Source organism: Sycon ciliatum, chromosome 1, assembly GCF_964019385.1.
Source record: "Sycon ciliatum chromosome 1, ocSycCili1.1, whole genome shotgun sequence".
NCBI lineage: Eukaryota > Metazoa > Porifera > Calcarea > Leucosolenida > Sycettidae > Sycon > Sycon ciliatum.
The window spans coordinates 46,116,686-46,135,539 of record NC_088643.1 but is presented as its reverse complement, the minus strand read 5'-3'; the positions used below and the strand labels follow the sequence as shown (position 1 = coordinate 46,135,539).

Here is an 18,854-nt window from a genome sequence, read left to right as displayed (position 1 = left end):
TTTAGCGAGTCAAGTCGACGTAACCATACGGACATTACTAGTACACCATGCATGCACAAATAGCGTTACCACATCCATCGGAGCTTCTGCAGGAAACAAGGGGGGGGGGGGGGGGGGGCAGGGAGTTAACCACCCCCACATGGCCCTCACCAAGCAGGGCCGTGCGCAGCGTGAAACAATACACACGGCCACACACAAAACTCAGCTTGGACAACGGCTCATAGGGTCATAATGAATGGACTATACGTGCACATTGCGGCAGGGAAGTACACATCACCAACAACGAACGCATAACAATTACGGTATAATCAACTCCTAATGGGTGGGTCATCATGGTCAAGTAAACACATGATCCCCCCCGGCTGCTAGTGAGGATCTCTAGAACAACGAGAACGACAAGAACGACAGAATAATAATAAAAACTGAAAAGGGAGTAACAACAAAAAACAGAGCTATCGAGTAAAGGCAAAATACAGGACGGACAGAATAGTGAAGGTAACGGTAGCATATTGGCGTTTGGGAGAAAAGTAGAAATATTTGGCATGCGCGCTACTGCACAAGTGAGCCATGGGGAGGGGACGGTTATCAGGACAAAAAAAAAAGAAGAAGAAAGACCTAGCATGATGTTATATGCGATCATTTGGCAGTGAACAGAGCCACGCTTATAATGGGATGAAGTAACAAAACGATGAAAAACGATAGCTGCTGTGTCAGATGAATACGTGCCCTTGTACGTAACTGTATCCATGATGGGAACAGTACAATACCGTCAGGCCCTAAAGTCTAAAATAGTATGTCAACCGAACTAGGTGAATATCATGTCATTTGAAGAGAAATACGTGCACAGAAATATGGTTCCTGTCCTGATAGAGCAAGCATACAAGCAAAGAAATATGGTCGATGTCCTGATAAAAGGGCAGACTTGTCAGAGGGGGTCAGATGAAGGGATCAACTCCTACACAGCACAAAAGCAAAAAAACCCCAAATAAGACACCAATGTTGGAGGTTTAGTACGACATCTACTCTACAACCAGCATATCCTTTCTAAGGTACAGTATCACCACTGGCTGGACACCCATCTTACATATTTATAAGACAACGGAAATCGGCACAAACAAAGATAGGGAGTCAAGGGCAGGAGCAGTGCTCGCTTCCAGTTAAACCATCAATCGCCTACACGCAGCCACATACTCGTACATGTATTTAGCAGAAACCGGAGGTTTTTCCTCTGGTGAGAAGGCAGAATTGCCTGTGCTCTAAACGAATTCAAATAAAAGAAACAAACAAATGTATACACTGGACAAACCACAGAAGCCCTCCAACCGACCCAAGTCCAAGCAGTGATGAACCCTTTCCAGGAAGAAGTCTCCCCAGTCACAGGTGGCCAGGGTAAGCCCAAAGCAATCAACACGAGAACCTCCCACGCGCACACACACAAGAAAAAAGCCAGAGACGCAACTCCAACCCCTACACCATAACTTCACTGCCTATACATGTACTCGTACTCAAACACATCACCATTTCATTGGCTAGTGCCACGTGATTGTGAATAAATAATAATAATAATAATAAAAGTCTGTGAATGTTGCAATAGCCATAGCATAGATAATATGTGGATGCAATGCTCGTGTTCTCAACATCCAATTGACACAATGTAAACCAGACGTGCTCTTTAGATGTCAACTAAGCGCCCTATCAGTTCTCGCTAAACAAGAAAAAAGGGAATTCACACCCAGTGGGCGACACAGATGTCACACCAGGATCATAGAAAGAACAGCTTGCACGGAAAGAGTGTCACGCGGCATGATTGCAGATGCCCATCGCACCATGTACAGTAGTACATGCATGGGCATACTGTAGTGTAGAGAAAGAGTGTCATGGGGCATGATGGCCATCACAATCATCATGACTGTACAGTACAGTACAGTACAATGTACATGGGAATACTGTAAGGCTTTCAGTGGCCGTCTGCACTCCACACTTGTCAGTGGCCGTCTGCACTCCACACTTGTCACTATTATAATGAATATTATTAAAATGAATATTATTAGATTAAAACTACAATACGAGATCTGCTTTCTTCCCAAGCCAAGGGTAGCTTTCCCATCACACCCGCACACATGCACTGGTAATCCCTGCGGCACACATCATAGGGCGATACGGATACACACAACGCATCCATGTGTGTGTGTGTGTGTGTGTGTGTGTGTGTGTGTGTGTGTGTGTGTGTGTGTGTGTGTGATGTAGGCATGTAATACCACACACCCCTGATTGACAAATCTATGTGAAACAATGGCCCTGCAGGGAACCAAATATGGAAAACATGTTTACACATACGCATGCCTCTGGCTGGCATCCAGCATTATTTACGAGCTTGGACACTTCATTATATACATGATGACTTCTATGAATAAGCACTCTAGCAGCTCATCAAGAGAAAAGAGCTGTGAACACAACCCTTATTTAATCAGCAATGAGTCAGCTAAACGCAAATCCACTGAGCTCTAGCAGGCAAGCAGCTCCAGTCTTGACACCAGTTAAAGTTTGGGCACTGTTTGGGCATTGTGTTTACACTACAGCAGAGCTAGAGCTAGAGTGCAGTGTGGGCTCTGGCTAGACATGTACATGTACATACATGTAGTCTACTTGCCCCTGCCATACAGCATCGGTGGTCCACATGGTTGAATGTTTATATACAATCATGTACTGATACCATACATGCCATAGCACTGAACACCAGGCTACAGTCAAACACACCCGTTACAGCGTTAGTAATAGTACAAGTACTGCATACTACATGCAGTAATTCTTATTTGCCCATGCTATGGCAAGTGATAACACCTGTCCCATGCCAGGCATGGCACAGTGCCACACACTTGTTTCACAGGCACAGACACATGTGCATGTCCATTCTGGACATTCTGGACACTAGCTAACGTTAAACTGGGATGCAGAGTCAGGCTGGAATGTCCATGGATAGCAGCACTGGCTATGAAACACATTATATTACATTACATCTAAGCTCACTATAAACACTGTTGTACATGACGGATCCAGCAAGGGATTCTGCTGCCAACAAAGTCTGAGTCACAGTGAACACTACAGTACTGAGGACGGTGACTGTGTGACTGTGTGAGTAGAGATGACACAAGCAGAGCACTGAGCAGTTTTCCTGGGCATGCTGACAGCACTCACTGACCCAGTCCCATGGATGGATAGTGCAGTGCAATGAAGTGAGTACATACACTGGTGCTCAGTAGTGGCCACAGCACTGCCCCTTGCCTTAAGTAGGGCCTTTAGTGCTTTACTCATAGTCATACAAAATGTCATTGTACCCTTTACTCATACTCATAGTCATACATATGTAGCCTTTACTCATACTCATACAGATGTAGGCAGTAACCAGTGCTAACTGTCAGTAGCCAGTTAGCAGTGAGCAGTGAGCTAGAAGAACAACGTCATTGCCACTGTGCTGGTGCACCGGTGGTGTTGTCACTGTTGAGAGAACAATCCAACAATCCACACTGCCAGCCCAGGAATGAACCAGTAGTCATTGCCCAATTATTTCACGGACACCAGCTGAGCACACCACTTGACCACTTGACACAGTGCACTTGAGGAGTACACTTGAGGAATACACTTGAGGAGTCAAGCATGAAAGGATCACCACATCAATCACTCAGCTGTGTCGCTGTGCTGTGCTGTGCATGCATCGGACCACTGCACTGTGGCCCATACGGCCATAGTGGGCCATACAATGATACACTATTATCAGTAGAACAAGACAAAAACAAAATGGCATTGTGTCGATGATACTCTATGCATGCCTGACAACAGGTATGCATTGCTGGAACACACTAGAGTCCAGTGAAACAGCGTGCTTTCTGTCACCCATGGCCCAGTACAGTACAGTACATGTACCCGTGTCCGTGGTCCGTGGAGATAACCAGCCACTGTGTCCTCATCAGGATGACTTTAAGGAATCAGCAGTAGGAAGACAAATATTGTCACTGAGTAATAGCACTAGCAGGGTACTAGTAACTGCTCAAGTGCACCATAGGCATAGATAGCAACAGCCAACAGGACAGGATTTTCCCTCCATACCCACACAGCCCATACTCACACACGTGACCTTCAAGAAGAAATACTACTTATCTGCTTTCCCCCCACACCGCAACACTGGATGTTGACAGTCAGGCCAGGCTGGGCCAGCTTTCAGTACGCAACAAGCTAATACAGTACTTCTCTACTGAAGTTTGTGGCTCCTCAACAGCGGAAATGCCAACATAAGGAGCCCTTGGTACAATGTTGAGGCAGCAAACACACACACAACACAGAACTAGAGCCTAGGCTCTAGCTGTAGGAAACTGGACAATGACCCAACTCTAACAACAAGCATAGCATGGAAAGTATGGAACAATTCTAGTATTCCAGCATTCCTCCATACATGCACGTGGACGTTAATTTGGCCATGTCAATCTGCTTCTATTTCGTTCTAGTTATCAGAAGAAAAAATACGACTGCCACAAAGACAGTGCCATCGCCATCACCATTGTGTGTTCTAAAGGTTACGTTCCAACACTCCAGAGTGCGTCCAGTACAACAGCGACGATACCGGCAACACACCGACAGTAGGATGTCAGGTCATCAGTCCCATCAGTCCCATCACACATCACACATCAGTCCCATCACACATCACACATCAGTCCCATCACACATCACACATCAGTCCCATCACACATCACACATCAGTCCCATCACACATCACACATCAGTCCCATCACACATCACACACATCGTCAGAGACTACTGTAAACCGCCCAGTATCTAGAGTTCATATAGTGTTATGCATGCTTTGACAAGTACTACTGAACGTACCTATGCTACACACCACACAGAGCACAACACGCACGCACGCGCATGCACGCACACACACACACACATTAGGTATTGGTTGTGCATATTCTACCGATAACGCTACAGTGCACAGTACACACACACACACACACACCACCAGAGTTATCACTATGAAGACTTTTTTAGTCCAAATAGCGGCTGTTGCCATCATACAGAACTGAGTGATCTCTGCAACATCCCTACAGGCCAGATACAAATACAAGGGACACGCACTCATTGTCACTTGCTTCGTTAGTCGCCATACCGCCACAAAGCCGCTCACCCATGATGACCGACGCCTCTTGGCAATACCTAGCTCCACTAGGCATTGTAGCTGCTCACACATGACCCATGAGGAACATCCCTCTGCAATGTCCGACTGGCAACACCGGGCGTTGCAGCGGCCCACCCGTAAGCATGCCGCCTACAGTGTATGTCTCCACACAGCCTCCCGATGATGACTACCAGGGTACTGGTGTACGATAACGATTGGCAGCCGACCTCAATCCGAGTAACCCTGTCTTCCATTTTGTTTGCACCGAGGTAATTCTGACCAAAACAACACTAGCCTGGCCCCATGGTGCCTTCGGTCGATTCTATTGCAACCATTCAGATGGCTAGCCGCCATTCCAGAGCCGAGAATGAAACACACCTAAGTGTATCGAGCACACGAGTTAGTAAGGCTGCTGTACCTTGCTTCCTCTAAACGTATTACTTTACCATGTGATGTCATACAACTTCGGCAAATTTCAGGAAACAGGCTGGATATTGAACACGCACAAGTATCCATGTGTGTGCGTGTGTGTGTGTGTGTGTGTGTGTGTGTGCATGTGTGCGCTCGCTCGCACGCGTGTGTGTGTATGTATATATGTATGTATGTATGTATGTATGCATGTGTGCAAGCGCGTGTGCGTGCATGTCTCTGACTTTCAGCAAATAGCTAGATGATGGGGTAGGCTGGGAGCAACTACTCGAGTTTCAAGCCACGACAAAAGCAGAAAAGCACACCAGCTAAGTGTTGTAGATACATCTGGAGTAGGGGTGAAACGGTTACCCTTTAAGGTAACAAACGGGTATCTGGCTTAACGGGCGGGTTATCGGGTACCCTTTATCCGCCATACGTTTTCCAAAAACGTTGCATTTGCTTGGGATCGTAAGCGTAACATGTCTTTTACAGGCATTCTGATAGGAGAGAGATTTTCGGGCAACAATTGCTACAGTGGCCTTCCGGATTTCATGCCAGGAGGATATGCGAAGTCATGCAAGTACACTACACCGCGACAAGCACAGCGTGCACAATCACTGCGCTACATGCAAACAGTCAAAATTGTCGTAGCTACAATGGATACCGTGATATGTAGCAGGATTGAACGAGGAAAAACACACTCAAAACTGTGCACTGAACTGTACAACTGTACAAGCAGGCTTCTAATACTGTACCCTACAATCCTACATGACTATCGGGTACTCGTTTGCTAACGGATCAGCAGCTAAACAGACGGGTACCCGGGTTACCCGGATCACCCCTTTCGCCCCTAATCTGGACTCTAGTAGAGTCGTGGCCAAAGAAATCTGACCCACGAGACAAAATCAGTGCCGCATTTCCATTTCAATTACGTCACGCATGTTTCAAAACCCATCCGAGGGTCGCAGGAGGTGCATGGGCCTTGCCACTGCTCTCACCTCACGGGTCAGGTTTCTTTGGCCACGGCTGTAGTAGTTGTTTGATATGCCGTAGCATCAAGATGCAGCGACAGCAACTCCGAGCAAACTCATCAACTCATCATATCATCACATGCTAGAACAACAGTACACGAATCTCCAACTCGTGTCTACACTCACCGTAACCGAGATGGCTGGCTGGCTTTCAGTATCACCGAGCGAAGACACATGTCCACCTCCTCCAGTATGGCCCGCTCAATGGCAGCATCCGTAGCATCCTACGGCCAAAGAAACGAACAAAATAAGATGAAGTGTGCGAGAAGGAAAGGTTACGAATCAGGCTGGTGCCTCTATGATTGTCAACATACGGCTGAATGACTTTGCTGGTGAAGCTCAGGCCGTTGACACAGGCAGAGCTCATACAATAAGAATAGTTACAAAAATCATGCTTTGTGTGACACTCAATTGTTCGACTGAGTTCTGCATGCGCAGGAACACCACCACTTTCTTGGATCAAAGCGCAGATGCCTGGATCCTAGAGGGTGGTGGCGTAAAAAGAAAGAATGGTTAGAACTGGACATGATAATCCTGGCCTGGCACACCTAACCACTGTGTTACACAGTACACCTACCTGTTGAGCTGCCTGCTCTGCACGTTGCATCCAACACTCACACATCGCTGTTGTGACCTCTTCCCGTAGCATGGTGTACGGTAACCTGACAGAAAAACAAACAAACAAATGCACATGTAACGACAACAGCAACAAAAGCAGCAGCAGCAGAATCAACAACAACAATTAGACACCCCCACAACATGAAATCAGTGTCTGCTCTAGGATTGTAGGACAGCCGGGTACACGTGTACCTGGCGCAACCATTTCAACCGGGTCGGATCGCGGAGCCGGGTACACATGTATTCGACGCGCGCCTCTGCATGATCTGTCACACATACTTATAAAGAAACAACAACATACAAGCCATGTAGTCAGTCCTTTCCAAGTTCGAAAGTGTAAAAGTACCAACCGGGCCACAGGTGACCCGGTACTATATTTTCAACCGGGTCCAAGCGCCGCCCAACCGGATCGATTACCCGGCTCACCCGGCTCTGGAGCAGACACTGGAAATACACTGCATGCACACACTGCAGCACACCTGGACACCAGCACACGCACACTGATGGCGTGATACAAGTCCTGTACACGGAAACATCCTCCTGCTCCGGTTTTAAGCACCGATGAGGAGCACTTGTACACCCAGTGTAGAAAGAAGAAATAGAAAGACAACACAAAGAGCACAGTCCCACTGACCTTTGGCCAGACGCTGACATGCTTGTCAGAGGTGTTGCATTCTCTGCTTTGGGCGTGGGCAGGTGCTTGCGAGCTGCTGCGTGTTGTTGCTGAGTCCGGACTTCTGCAAATCAGAAGAGAAACCAAATGAAACGACATGGGGTCAGAGAATGCAGTAGTTTCAAACTTAGTACCAAATGCTGCTGCACAAACGTTGCATACTGGCACCAACAGTTACTTGTAACCTGTATGACAATAGAGACACTTCACAGTAGAGTGGTTTCACATCTTCCGTCATGTGACTAAATTTTTGTAGAAATCGATCACAGCGTGTGTACAGTAGAACCAACATGGCCGACATCATGTGACCCATAGGTGCTAGGGTTGAGTGGAGTTGGAACCAACATGGTTGTCCCGTATGGTCATGTGACCCATAGGTGCAAGGGTTGAGTAGAGTTAGAACCAACATGGTTGTCCCGTATGGTCATGTGATGGATGAGAAACCACTCTACAGTTCATTATAATGTTTCAGACACAGACACACCATAAGTAAGACACTACAGAAAAAGACCCAGCAAAGAGGGTGGAATTGCCCCCTACAGCTCTACAGCTGCAAATGACTAACAGGACTTGAACAGATAATGGTTCAGGTTGCAAACTACTATTTCTTTGAGTACTGTAATGTATATCCTGGCCAAGTCACAAAGTGTAAGTACAGGTTCCTGCACGAGTACGAGGGCAGTACCGCGGAATCCAGCCCGCGCCGCGATAGCGGCAAGGGCTGGATGAACAGCGGTACTGGCCGAGTATGAGTGACTGGAACGTATTTCCCGTGTGCACCCAAGCCAAATAAAGAGATACATGACAGACACACCTGCATTGTGTTTTGTGATTGTTTTCTGGTACAGTTTTTTGTAGTAGTCCATAGTGCTTTTTTTTCTCGCGGTGCCATTGACATTGTCGACTGGGCATCGGGCATTCTGGCTGTTCTGTTCCTACGGATTTTTCCCACGTCTTGATCGGAAACCTCGGCAAATTGCGCGGATCCTGCAGGTTGCTGAGCATTGCGCGCTTTGGTTGAGGCTCATCCGGCTCGTCCAAGATCTCCTTCGCGAGCGACTCCGCAATAAAAGTTTCAGTCTCTTCCTCAACTTTTCGGAGGAGCTCATTCGCATCGCCAATATCGTTCAACAAAGGGGCTTCTTTTCTCCCAGTTCCAGATCAAATGTTGGAGCGCCATGATGACAGTTGTGGTTGCAAACAGTCGCTCTTCTGCTTTAGTTATTTTATTAGTAACCAATGAAAGACCTTGAAGTAGAGTCAGTCCAGTGGCTACTGCCAGTACTGGCACTGCCCGACGGGCAGTTGAATCCGTTCCTGCCCGTCGTCAAGTGACGACGGGCAGTGGAATCCGTTCCTGCCCGTCGTCACTTGACGACGGGCAGTGGAATCCGTTCCTGCCCGTCGTCACTTGACGACAGGCAGTGGAATTCGTTCCTGCCCGTCGTCACTTGACGACGGGCAGTGGATCCAGTTCCATCACCTTTGAGCAGGCAGGACCGCGCTTTCCAGCCCGCGCTGTTTGATCTGTCATTGGTCAACTCCAAGGCGACAATCACGTGACATACGGGAATTGTCATTCAGCAGACCACCAAAGACCAGGGGCCAAACAAACTCTCCCAAGTTCACACATTTTGTATGGAATAAATGAACGTTGCAGGATACCACCCTTGGTCTATAGAGATTTCATTGAAAAAATACTAGCTGGAATTTCCTACATCGAGACATCGCATATCATTATTGCAGGATGAGATGACTTCCGGAACACACACTTGACCTGTAGTCCCTTCAGTTTCTATTCTTGCTACATGTATGTGCACTATCTGGAGTTATATTTCAAAGTACATGGTGCTTAAGCTACAAAACTCAAAACAGTCTGCATTTCCACTCTAGAATGTTATCGAACACTTGAATGTTCAAACTTTCCTTTCATCCATGCCCAATACTGAGGACTAAAAGCTGCACTAGTTCTTCTTACCTGCTGCCGTGGCCAACTGTAACAGTGTTTGCCGATCAGGACTCTCTTCATAGTTCTTGCACTTGATACACTTACAGATGCTGGTGCAGGGAATGCGCGCCTGAAACAACAGCACACATAACAGATAACGTCCGGCTTTCTGTCTCCCTCTCCATCCCAATAAAGCCTCTGCGGTGAGATACGTGCATGCTTAGGTTTGGCAACCGTTCACTACATGATCCTTTCCTCAAATCAATGAATTTACTACATTCAAAGAACATCTAGTGACTCTCATCACACGACTACACTCTGTACACTTGTACAACATTGCCTTTTTGGTTATGCTTTTAAAAACACAATATTGATCTACCTGAACACCCCCCCCCCCCCCCCCCCCCCCCCCGCACACACACACACACACGCAAGGCGACAGTACCACAATATTATTTATAATATACATGCAAAGCTCACCTCATAACATTCACAGTAGTTCTTCAGGCAGCCTGATCTCCTGCAGTGACAGCCTATCGGCACACACGTACGCACACACACACACATGGACACACACGCGTGCACACACACACACACACACACACAGTGAAGTGTTCAGTGATTTCGATGGCATGAGTACTATTACATTAGCTTTTGTTTCCCCTGCCCCCCCCCCCCCCCCCTTCCACACTATTTTCCTGGCTAGAACCTTCAACATGGTACCAGTGTGAGCCGTCAATGAGAGGTGGGGAAGTGTACAGTACCGATGCGAAGATGGCTCTCTTTCCAGGATAGCACACTAGCAGCAGGATCGCTTAGAATAGGCATCCCAGCGCATGCACTGCGCAACCAGTTTGCGCAGGTGAGATGTTTCGATCTCAACTGCGGACACTGCACTTTGTCAAGAAAAACGAAATTATTTTACGAAAAAAATAAAGTCGAAGAAGAAACAGGAAACGGCTGAAAGTTGCGTCCAGTGAGGAAGTTGCAAGGCTTACCCGTCAGTAACATGACGCAAGGCAGCACCGCGGCCACATCAAGACGATGTCTGGCTCTCCACTGCAATACACAAGCTGTGTACGCCAGTGTTGTATTCAGCTTCTAGCACATAATGTTGGCGTTCAGCAGGTGTCGCCCGTCATAAAAAAACGTATATCTACATTAACGTTTACCATATTGAGCGGCTGCCAAGCCCTGCCAAGCAGTGTGATTTCCTTGGCGAAGCAAAGCAAATCGTACTTACACACCTTGGTGAGCAGCTCATGGCATCACAGAACCTGACGCTCCACCGAGATGGTACGACCAGACATGGCAAAAAGTACTATGGTACACACATGTCTACAGGCGAAGGCACTTAAGTTAGATCTCGGCCTTTCACAAGTGAAATCAGGGTCGGCACAGCATTGTTTCGATTTGGTGCTGGACATGGTGCGAGACATCGAGACAGCGACACAGAATGCAAGTTACGCTGGTCCAGTGTTAAACCAAATAGTCACACACATCAAAACACTATCTCCGATTGTGGCAGCGTAAGACGGTGATTCCTAGCTTTGTTGCCGCCTGGAGTGAGCTCCCTGAAGATGCGAAGGCAAGGTTGGGAGAAGTTAATAACTTCTACTGCGGGCTGCATTACATTGTCGGGCTAGCAGAGCAGGCCCAAGAAACTCTCCGTACTTGGGAGAAGGCAGAGTACACAAGCAGTGTTGGTGCAGCAACAGCAGCCAGCTTCGACACTGGAGAGCCTGGACCAGTTTGACTAGTGCGTACTGCTTGCAAGGCACTTGAGGCACATTGCAACGAGCAAAGCGGCAACCATGCCCAGTTCAAGTCCTACCTCGAGACGCAGGCATCAGCACAATACCGCTGGAAAGGTTTGTTGGAAATCGTTTCAACATTTTGTTCTATAACAGCCAGCGTCACCACCCCCAACGTAGCAAGTGAGCGAGCATTCGCCCAGCTGGACAGGCTGAGCTAAGAGAATTTTCACTTTGGCATGTTACTAATGGCCAAGATAGCGTAATGCTGCACTATCATAGAGGTAGTCCTACCCACGCAACCCGCTCAATCACAGTACATAATTCTCTTGAGTACCATGTTTACATACTTGGAAGTAAAGGTGATCAAGAATGGCAGCCGAGTACAATTTAAAATACTTTAGATGATATCAAAGCAGTGACGAAAGAATTAATATCTGACAAACTCTGCAACGGAAATTCCCACGACCAGAACAAGGAATTAATGAAGAGCCGTCTCGATGGAGACACGTTTCATGGAAAGGATGGCACCGCCTTGGCAGTGCTAGAAGAGAGATGGGTTCCTGGAAGGTGCATTCGCACATCTGTGTGCCCAATTGTGATCGAGACTGGAAGTCAATGTGGGGCCTGTAAAGCATTCTCGGCAACTCTCCGAAATGCACGGTCACGACTATCTAACCGCACAGCCGAAGACAGAACTTCAACAGCATACACATTTCTCTCCCATGCAGGGTTTTCCGAAAGGCTTCATGATTCGCAATCACAAGGTTGCACCATGAGGAAGCACATATCCAGGCTGGAAGAACGCCATGAGCGAATGGCTGAAGTGTCAAACAGCAATGAATATGCATCCATATTCGGGGAAACTACAGGTTGGAATGGCTGCACTCAAACAAAAAGCAGACTATCCACACTGCCAATGGAATAGTTACAACAAGAAATGTTCCATGCAGAGCTTTCTGAAAGGCTTCATGGTTCGCAATCACAAGATCGCACCATGAGGAAGCACATATCCAGGCTGGAAGAACGCCATGAGCGAATGGTTGAAGTGTCAAACAGCAATGAATACGCATCCATATTCGGGGAAACTACAGGTTGGAATGGCTGCCCTCGAACAAAAAGCAGACCATCCACACTGCCAATGGAATAGTTGCAACAAGAAGTGTTCCACTATCTCAGAACTAATAAATTAGTAATAGTTCATATCAAACAGGTCCACTCAGTACTCGGCTGGACGCATGGCACCGAAAGAAATTGTGGTACCTGCTTGCTGTTGTGTACCCTCATCACATGTCAAATGCTACGGTGTACTCCTCAACGCGACAAGACCCAGTCAGCACTGTCTGTCGCAGACGTCGACTGCTCTGGCTGGGTCATGTTGTTCGCGAAGGACCTAACTCAGCGTCCTACCAAGCACTAGTTCGTACGTAAAGTGTGTGGGTACAGTGAGGGCTGCGTTTTTAGCAGAGGTTCAGCTCCATTAAAGAGAGCTAGAGGTACATTTAGTCTTACTGTCATAAACGGGCAGCACTGTCCTTTCCGGGATGTTTCCTGCAGCAGCCACACCACCATCGTCATTATTTCCACGGATATCCTCTTCCATTGTCAGCTCCTACGTCGTCGTTATACGTACATGTAGTTAGATGGTGGGCTTAGAGATACATGTAGAACCAGCTCATCAAAAAGAACGACTTCAGCACTCCAATAAAAACAATGCCAAAATCCCACAGAAAGATCAAGCTTCGCGGGTCAGGCGCGTCGATTCGCGTTCGACCTTTCGGACTGGACTGGACTAGTCGAAAACAACGTGTGCGAGGCAACCCCCGAGACACGAATTCCCGGGCTGTGTCACCTCCCTGGTTTGGGTACGACTCCCTGTTGTACATACATGGTGAGTTCAAATAAAGTAAAAAGCTGCCGTTGTTGCTGCTTCAAAAGTCAAAAACAACTACAAGTAGACTTGTAAACAGCTTTCCACTCGCGCTTTCTAATTATTTATTTATTTGAGTGAAAAAATGATCGCGTCAGGCCTGCAATCAAAAGTGCAGTCGCCATTTTCTAGTGGTGACCGCGAGCTCCACTTGACATACAATGACGCAATCGCGAACTGGCTGCGCAGTGCATGCGCCGAGATGCCTACTTAGAACACCCAAAACACCATGGCCCACACAAGGCTTCATGCAAGCACAAGTTGTGCACAGTAAGGCTAGAAAGACCGTTTACTCAATTACTCCAGATCTGTGTGTTTTTGTTCGCTTTCGTTCGGTCACAAATTACACCATGCCTCAGAGTTGCAAGTCGCATAGCATCCGCACTCACAAGCAGTGCTCATAAAATCTGTACACGATGCGCTGACCTCTCGGGCCAATCCAGCTCTCGCTGGTCACTTGTAATGTTGCCAGGAGAATAGCAAGTGCCACTTTTAATATGAGAATAAGTTTGTTGGCCGAAAGGGCACGTCACTAGAACATGCTTACCCTTTGTATGACGTCTCTCCTTTTCACCTTGGCGTTTCGTCTGAATTTTCGGGTGGAACGCATGGGGATTTCTCTCCAGACAAGCCTGAAAAGAAGCAGGGCATCAATGCAGAGTGCAGCCAAGTCAGGAAAAGACAAAATCAGCAACAGCAGAAAGAAGATGAAAGGGGATGGGGCCGGATTGTTTCTGTAGAGGATGATACTCGCCGCCTCACTCTGCAACAAAGTCATTGGACGAACATGAGCACCGTGATTGTACTCAGTAGTCGATCCATGCCTGCTCACCTTGATAGCAGTACTGCGATCAGCTTCATGCTCCATGCTGTTGTGACAATTGTTACAGTTACAGTTGCTGCAGAACTCTCCATTGGCAAAACATTCACAGTAGCTACACACACACACACACACACACACACACACACACACACACACACACACACACACACACACACACACAGACGCACGTGCAAACACACATACACACACACACACACACACATGCACATGCACACATGCACACAGGGCAAAAAGAAAGAAGGAAAAAGATTTAGGATTCGCCAGGCATGGTTGGCTGACCGGCTGTTGTTCTGAGACCCTAAGGACAGCCAACTCTCCCAGGATCTTTGGGATCTGAGTTGGGGCGTGAGCACCTTGCAACCCACCTAGAACCCATTGCTATTGATCTTCATCTGCGCCACATTGAAGACAATAGGAGTGTGTGTGTGGGGGGGGGGGGGAGAGAGAGAGAGAGAGAGAGAGAGAGAGAGAGAGAGAGAGAGAGAGAGAGAGAGAGAGAGAGAGAGAGAGAGAGAGAGAGAGAGAGAGAGAGAGAGAGAGAGAGAGCATGCGTGTGTATGCGTGCATGTGTGAGTAAGAACAAGCAACTTACAGCTTCAGGCACATGGATTTAGAGCAATTGCAAGGCTTTCGCTGTCGACCTGTCACAGCACCAGTCTCGGAGTTTCTACAACATGGCACCATGACAAGAACACGATATCAGCATAACGGGTGCGCACAGAGACACAACAAAAACACTATATCAGCATAACCACATGTGAGCACAGAGACATCAGAAGACAACAATTAATATAACAACACAACTAGTCATACATACAAGCACGCAACAAAGCAGAGTAGCCCGTCGTAGCACACGTTTAATAAGGGAAAGGATTATCACACAGAGCTCACTACGGCTGCAATGCAGACACTTACCCTCGTAAAGGAGGAGCTGCTACTGGCTGCTGAGCTGTCGATGTCTCAATTTTAGGAGGGAGAAACGGATTGATTCCACCCATCTGCATCAACACAAGAGGTAGGTGCATACATGTACCAATCAGCATACCAAACAAGGATGTATATTATATGTATATTCAAGTCCAGGACAATAACTACTGTGTTTTACAAGTGGTGAGTCAACCTCGGTTACAAGTCGACCCCCCCCCCCCCCCCCCCATAGTGCTTGGGACCTCAATACTCCAGCTTAATCTTACGGCTGCCAGTCGACTATCCCCTGTTTAGTTCGGCGTTTAGGTCATAAAAGGTCAACTTATAATCGGTAAAATACGGTACACGACTATGGAATACGGAATCATACAGTTGCGCTGAGTAAAATCCAGCCTTAAGTGCAAAGCTGGCACCTTGGACCAATTCCAGGATTCAGCCAAAGCGACATAGCATGGCGCTACGCCCTCTTTAAAGTGTTGACTCCCCCCCCCCCCCCCCTCTTTCAAAATTGGAAACACCATTGTACAATGCGTAGCTTATCAATACAGTCAGACCTCGCATAACCGCACACATCCGTTTTCCACAAAAATATCCGGATCGGCGAGGGAACCGGATAATCGAACACACACATTGTATGTATGCATGGCATATGCTGTAAATCGGTAACCAGCGATTTTCTTCCGGATGGCGAGGGATCCAGATAAAAGAGGACCGGATAAGCGAGGTCTGACTGTACACCCCTTTCCTGCAATACGGCGTATGCAAAAGCATTGGGTGTAAGCACTAAAAGGTAGACCACTACTGTGCTGGCTCATTGGGGGTATGGTCCAATTAAAGTGGCATTAGGGCTATATTATTATCATGCCGGGTCCAATTTGTAGAGCGACGAAGATTGGTACAACTACGCACAAACTGCCTCTGGCACCCACCACCCCTTCAATCTCATGCTGGATACAACGTGGAGTACCAGTCAAATCCATGAGTGCCAAGTACATCACTGTAACTGATTTGTATATTTGTACATGTGAACGTCTAGCAGAATCCATAGTTGTTTTAAATACTTTTTTCGTACCACTTCCAGCGCATCTAGACCATGCATGTCCAGGGTGGCAAAAAATGCACTTTGGGTGGAATATCGTCAACATACCTGCAGCAAGCTGTTGAGCAGCTGGGTCTGCGCCATCACATTCAAACTGGCAGCGGCGCCGAATGGCGGTGCGGGAGCAATGGGAGCAGGATGACTGATGCTGCTCTTGGCTGGCTTCCGGGAGTGGCGTGGAACGGACGCCGTTCCGGCTGCTGCTGTCGTCGATGCTACCGTTGGGCCCGCCGTCACCACTGCACTTGTGGCTGACAATCCTACAGGTGGCGGTGCGGACACACTTGACGTTGTCGCTGAAGACAAAGCAGCAGTAGCGTCAGACAATGTCACTGTAGCTGCAGGCAATACCTGTGGTGGCGCCGACTGGCTAACTGAAGTGGCTGGAGTGACCGCAGGGGTCAGTGATGAGGACTGACTGGATAGCTCAGACCTGGCCTTCGTTGACGGGGCTGCCTTTCGAGTTACCTGGGAGATGGGAAAGGGGAAAATACAACATGCCATTCTAAGTTCAAAGCACCTACAAAAGGGAACAAGTATCGTTAGGGAACTATTGCTCTGGAATGTAGGTGTATCCCTCCCCTCCCCCCCCCCCCCCCCCCCCCCCCCCCCGTTCACCGCAGCATTGTATTCTGTATATATATGATTCAGTTAAATTTAGTGTTCAACATACCGGTAACATTCGGGATGGTGACAAGCTCATCCCTAACCTGCACTATACTTTCAAATAATTTGGCATGACTTCATTCAGCGTGTCCGGGCTGTCTCCAGGTTGAGGTAAACTGGTAGCACATGTCAATTCTGACCGTAGGAGCAAGAGGTGGTAGAGACCTCCTGTTTCAATGAGCTCGACATAGTGAGGACGGTACTCACCTCCTCTCCGTTGTCGCAGGTTGCGGTAACTTCCTCTATAAAACTCGGATACGAGGCGTGGCATTACCTGCGGACTGTCACCAAGCTAGATCCCCAGCTGAATTTCGCTGCCACATTAAACACACACCTAGGGTTCCCTGTCAGAAGGCGGCCCCGCCTGTTGGGAGTCCCCTAGTAAAAAATAAGATTCAATAATAATAGTGGCCACGTGACGTGCAGAACAGGACGGACGGACGCTATCAGATAGGCATCCAGTTTTCACCACGTAATATTTGAATGACACGAAGTCTGCTCGCAACTCAGGTGCCCCTGCGAGATCAACACTTCTGTTGTTTCGACTCGCCTGAACTCCCTATGTATAGAGTTTGATCGACAGAGCGCTGCCGTGCGTTTGACAGATCGGATTAGTGGGTACTTTATTGAGATACCTACATGGATTTCACGGGAGTCAATAGTGTTGATTTCTCAGCGGATCCGAATTGGCGGACAGAAAACAGTACCTACTAGCATACTGTACGTGTACATCAACACAACAATTCTGGATTCCTGGCAGTGAATGTAATAGTACTGAGCACATGCACTTGTGCCTTTCAAAAGTCTGGTTTCAGACTATGGCTCATGTGTTCTTAGTTACTAGTTTTATGGACGACATCCAGTATTCCACATGAAGTCTTTTTTTTCTAACTCTCCACAATAGGGTCCTGTCTCACCTGACTTGTTGGTTGCTGATCAATTGGTGGCATAGGTGGCAAATTGATCAGAAAAGACAGCCCGCCTCCGCTGGATGTGGGTGTTAGGGCAGGAATGGTCAGAGGAGCACCAGCTACCGGCGTTGATGATGTGTCCATCGGAATAGGCGATGCAGTTGTCACAACGGGAGCAGATGACCAAGAAATTACTGCATTTCCAGAGAGACTCACTGGGGGAGTTGTGGTCGGTGCTTCAGGCTCAGCGTCTGCTCCATTTGTGGGTAATTGCGACATCGCCTGTTCTAGTAACAACGGTGAGTAAGATTGTAAGAAAAGTTAGCTGATTGGCTTACTAGTATCAGTAATGCGCAGGTTGAATTTCCATTCCATCAATTCTCTCAGTGAAGATCCAGTGTTCAGAACTGCTACAGAAAACTACTGTGTGTGAGTGTAACTAACTTCAAGACAAAGCTTCCCGACGCTGTCGTACATCGCGTATTTTTTGAAAGGTGTATGATTTTTGGTCGTCTTTCAAAAATCAAAATTTAATTAATTCAAGAATATTTTCAGTCCCAAGGTTACGCATAACGCGCATGCGCTCATGACCAGGGAGTCGTAAAATACGACTCCCTGTGCATGTACATTGTAATTATTTGTACAGATCGCGCAGTGAGTCGCCACTGCACTGACAGACTCAGTTGTTTTTTTACTCGATGCGGCACAGTACTCACTGGAATCGGAAACGCCCAGGATTAGGGGTGTGCGGATCATGCTCGAAAAGGTGGCAGATTCTGCTCGAAAAACAGTGAAATTGGCAGAACCATACAAACCTTATGGCGGGCAATTCCTCGAATTCTGCTCCAATTCTTTATCCACATACCAAACAT

At 47.6% G+C, this 18,854-nt stretch overlaps 1 protein-coding gene across 1 annotated transcript; it reads right to left on the bottom strand.

Annotated features, from left to right (window-relative positions):
- Nucleotides 1–221: 221 nt before the first annotated feature.
- On the bottom strand, nucleotides 222–18,476 carry LOC135828750 (protein lin-54 homolog). The gene is made up of 12 exons (XM_065341176.1): nucleotides 17,989–18,476; nucleotides 16,454–16,873; nucleotides 15,295–15,377; nucleotides 14,972–15,046; nucleotides 14,368–14,470; nucleotides 14,083–14,167; nucleotides 10,332–10,384; nucleotides 9,882–9,981; nucleotides 7,865–7,967; nucleotides 7,190–7,274; nucleotides 6,739–6,836; nucleotides 222–955 (listed from the first exon to the last, which is right to left on the bottom strand). Exons 1-12 carry the CDS (start codon nucleotides 18,259–18,261, stop codon nucleotides 949–951), a joined length of 1,485 nt encoding a protein of 494 aa, XP_065197248.1. The 5' UTR covers nucleotides 18,262–18,476; the 3' UTR covers nucleotides 222–948.
- Between the last annotated feature and the right edge of the window lie 378 nt (nucleotides 18,477–18,854).

Bases quoted from the DNA above. Each gene is read 5' to 3' on its own strand.
- LOC135828750 (XM_065341176.1), bottom strand. From the start codon at position 18,261: ATGTCGCAATTACCCACAAATGGAGCAGACGCTGAGCCTGAAGCACCG. The intron at 15,047-15,294 runs GTAAGTGTCTGC...GCCATGTTGTAG, and splicing joins GCAGCTCCTCCTTTACGAGG to AAACTCCGAGACTGGTGCTG. The intron at 14,471-14,971 runs GTAAGTTGCTTG...GTGTGTGTGTAG, and splicing joins AAATCCATGTGCCTGAAGCT to CTACTGTGAATGTTTTGCCA.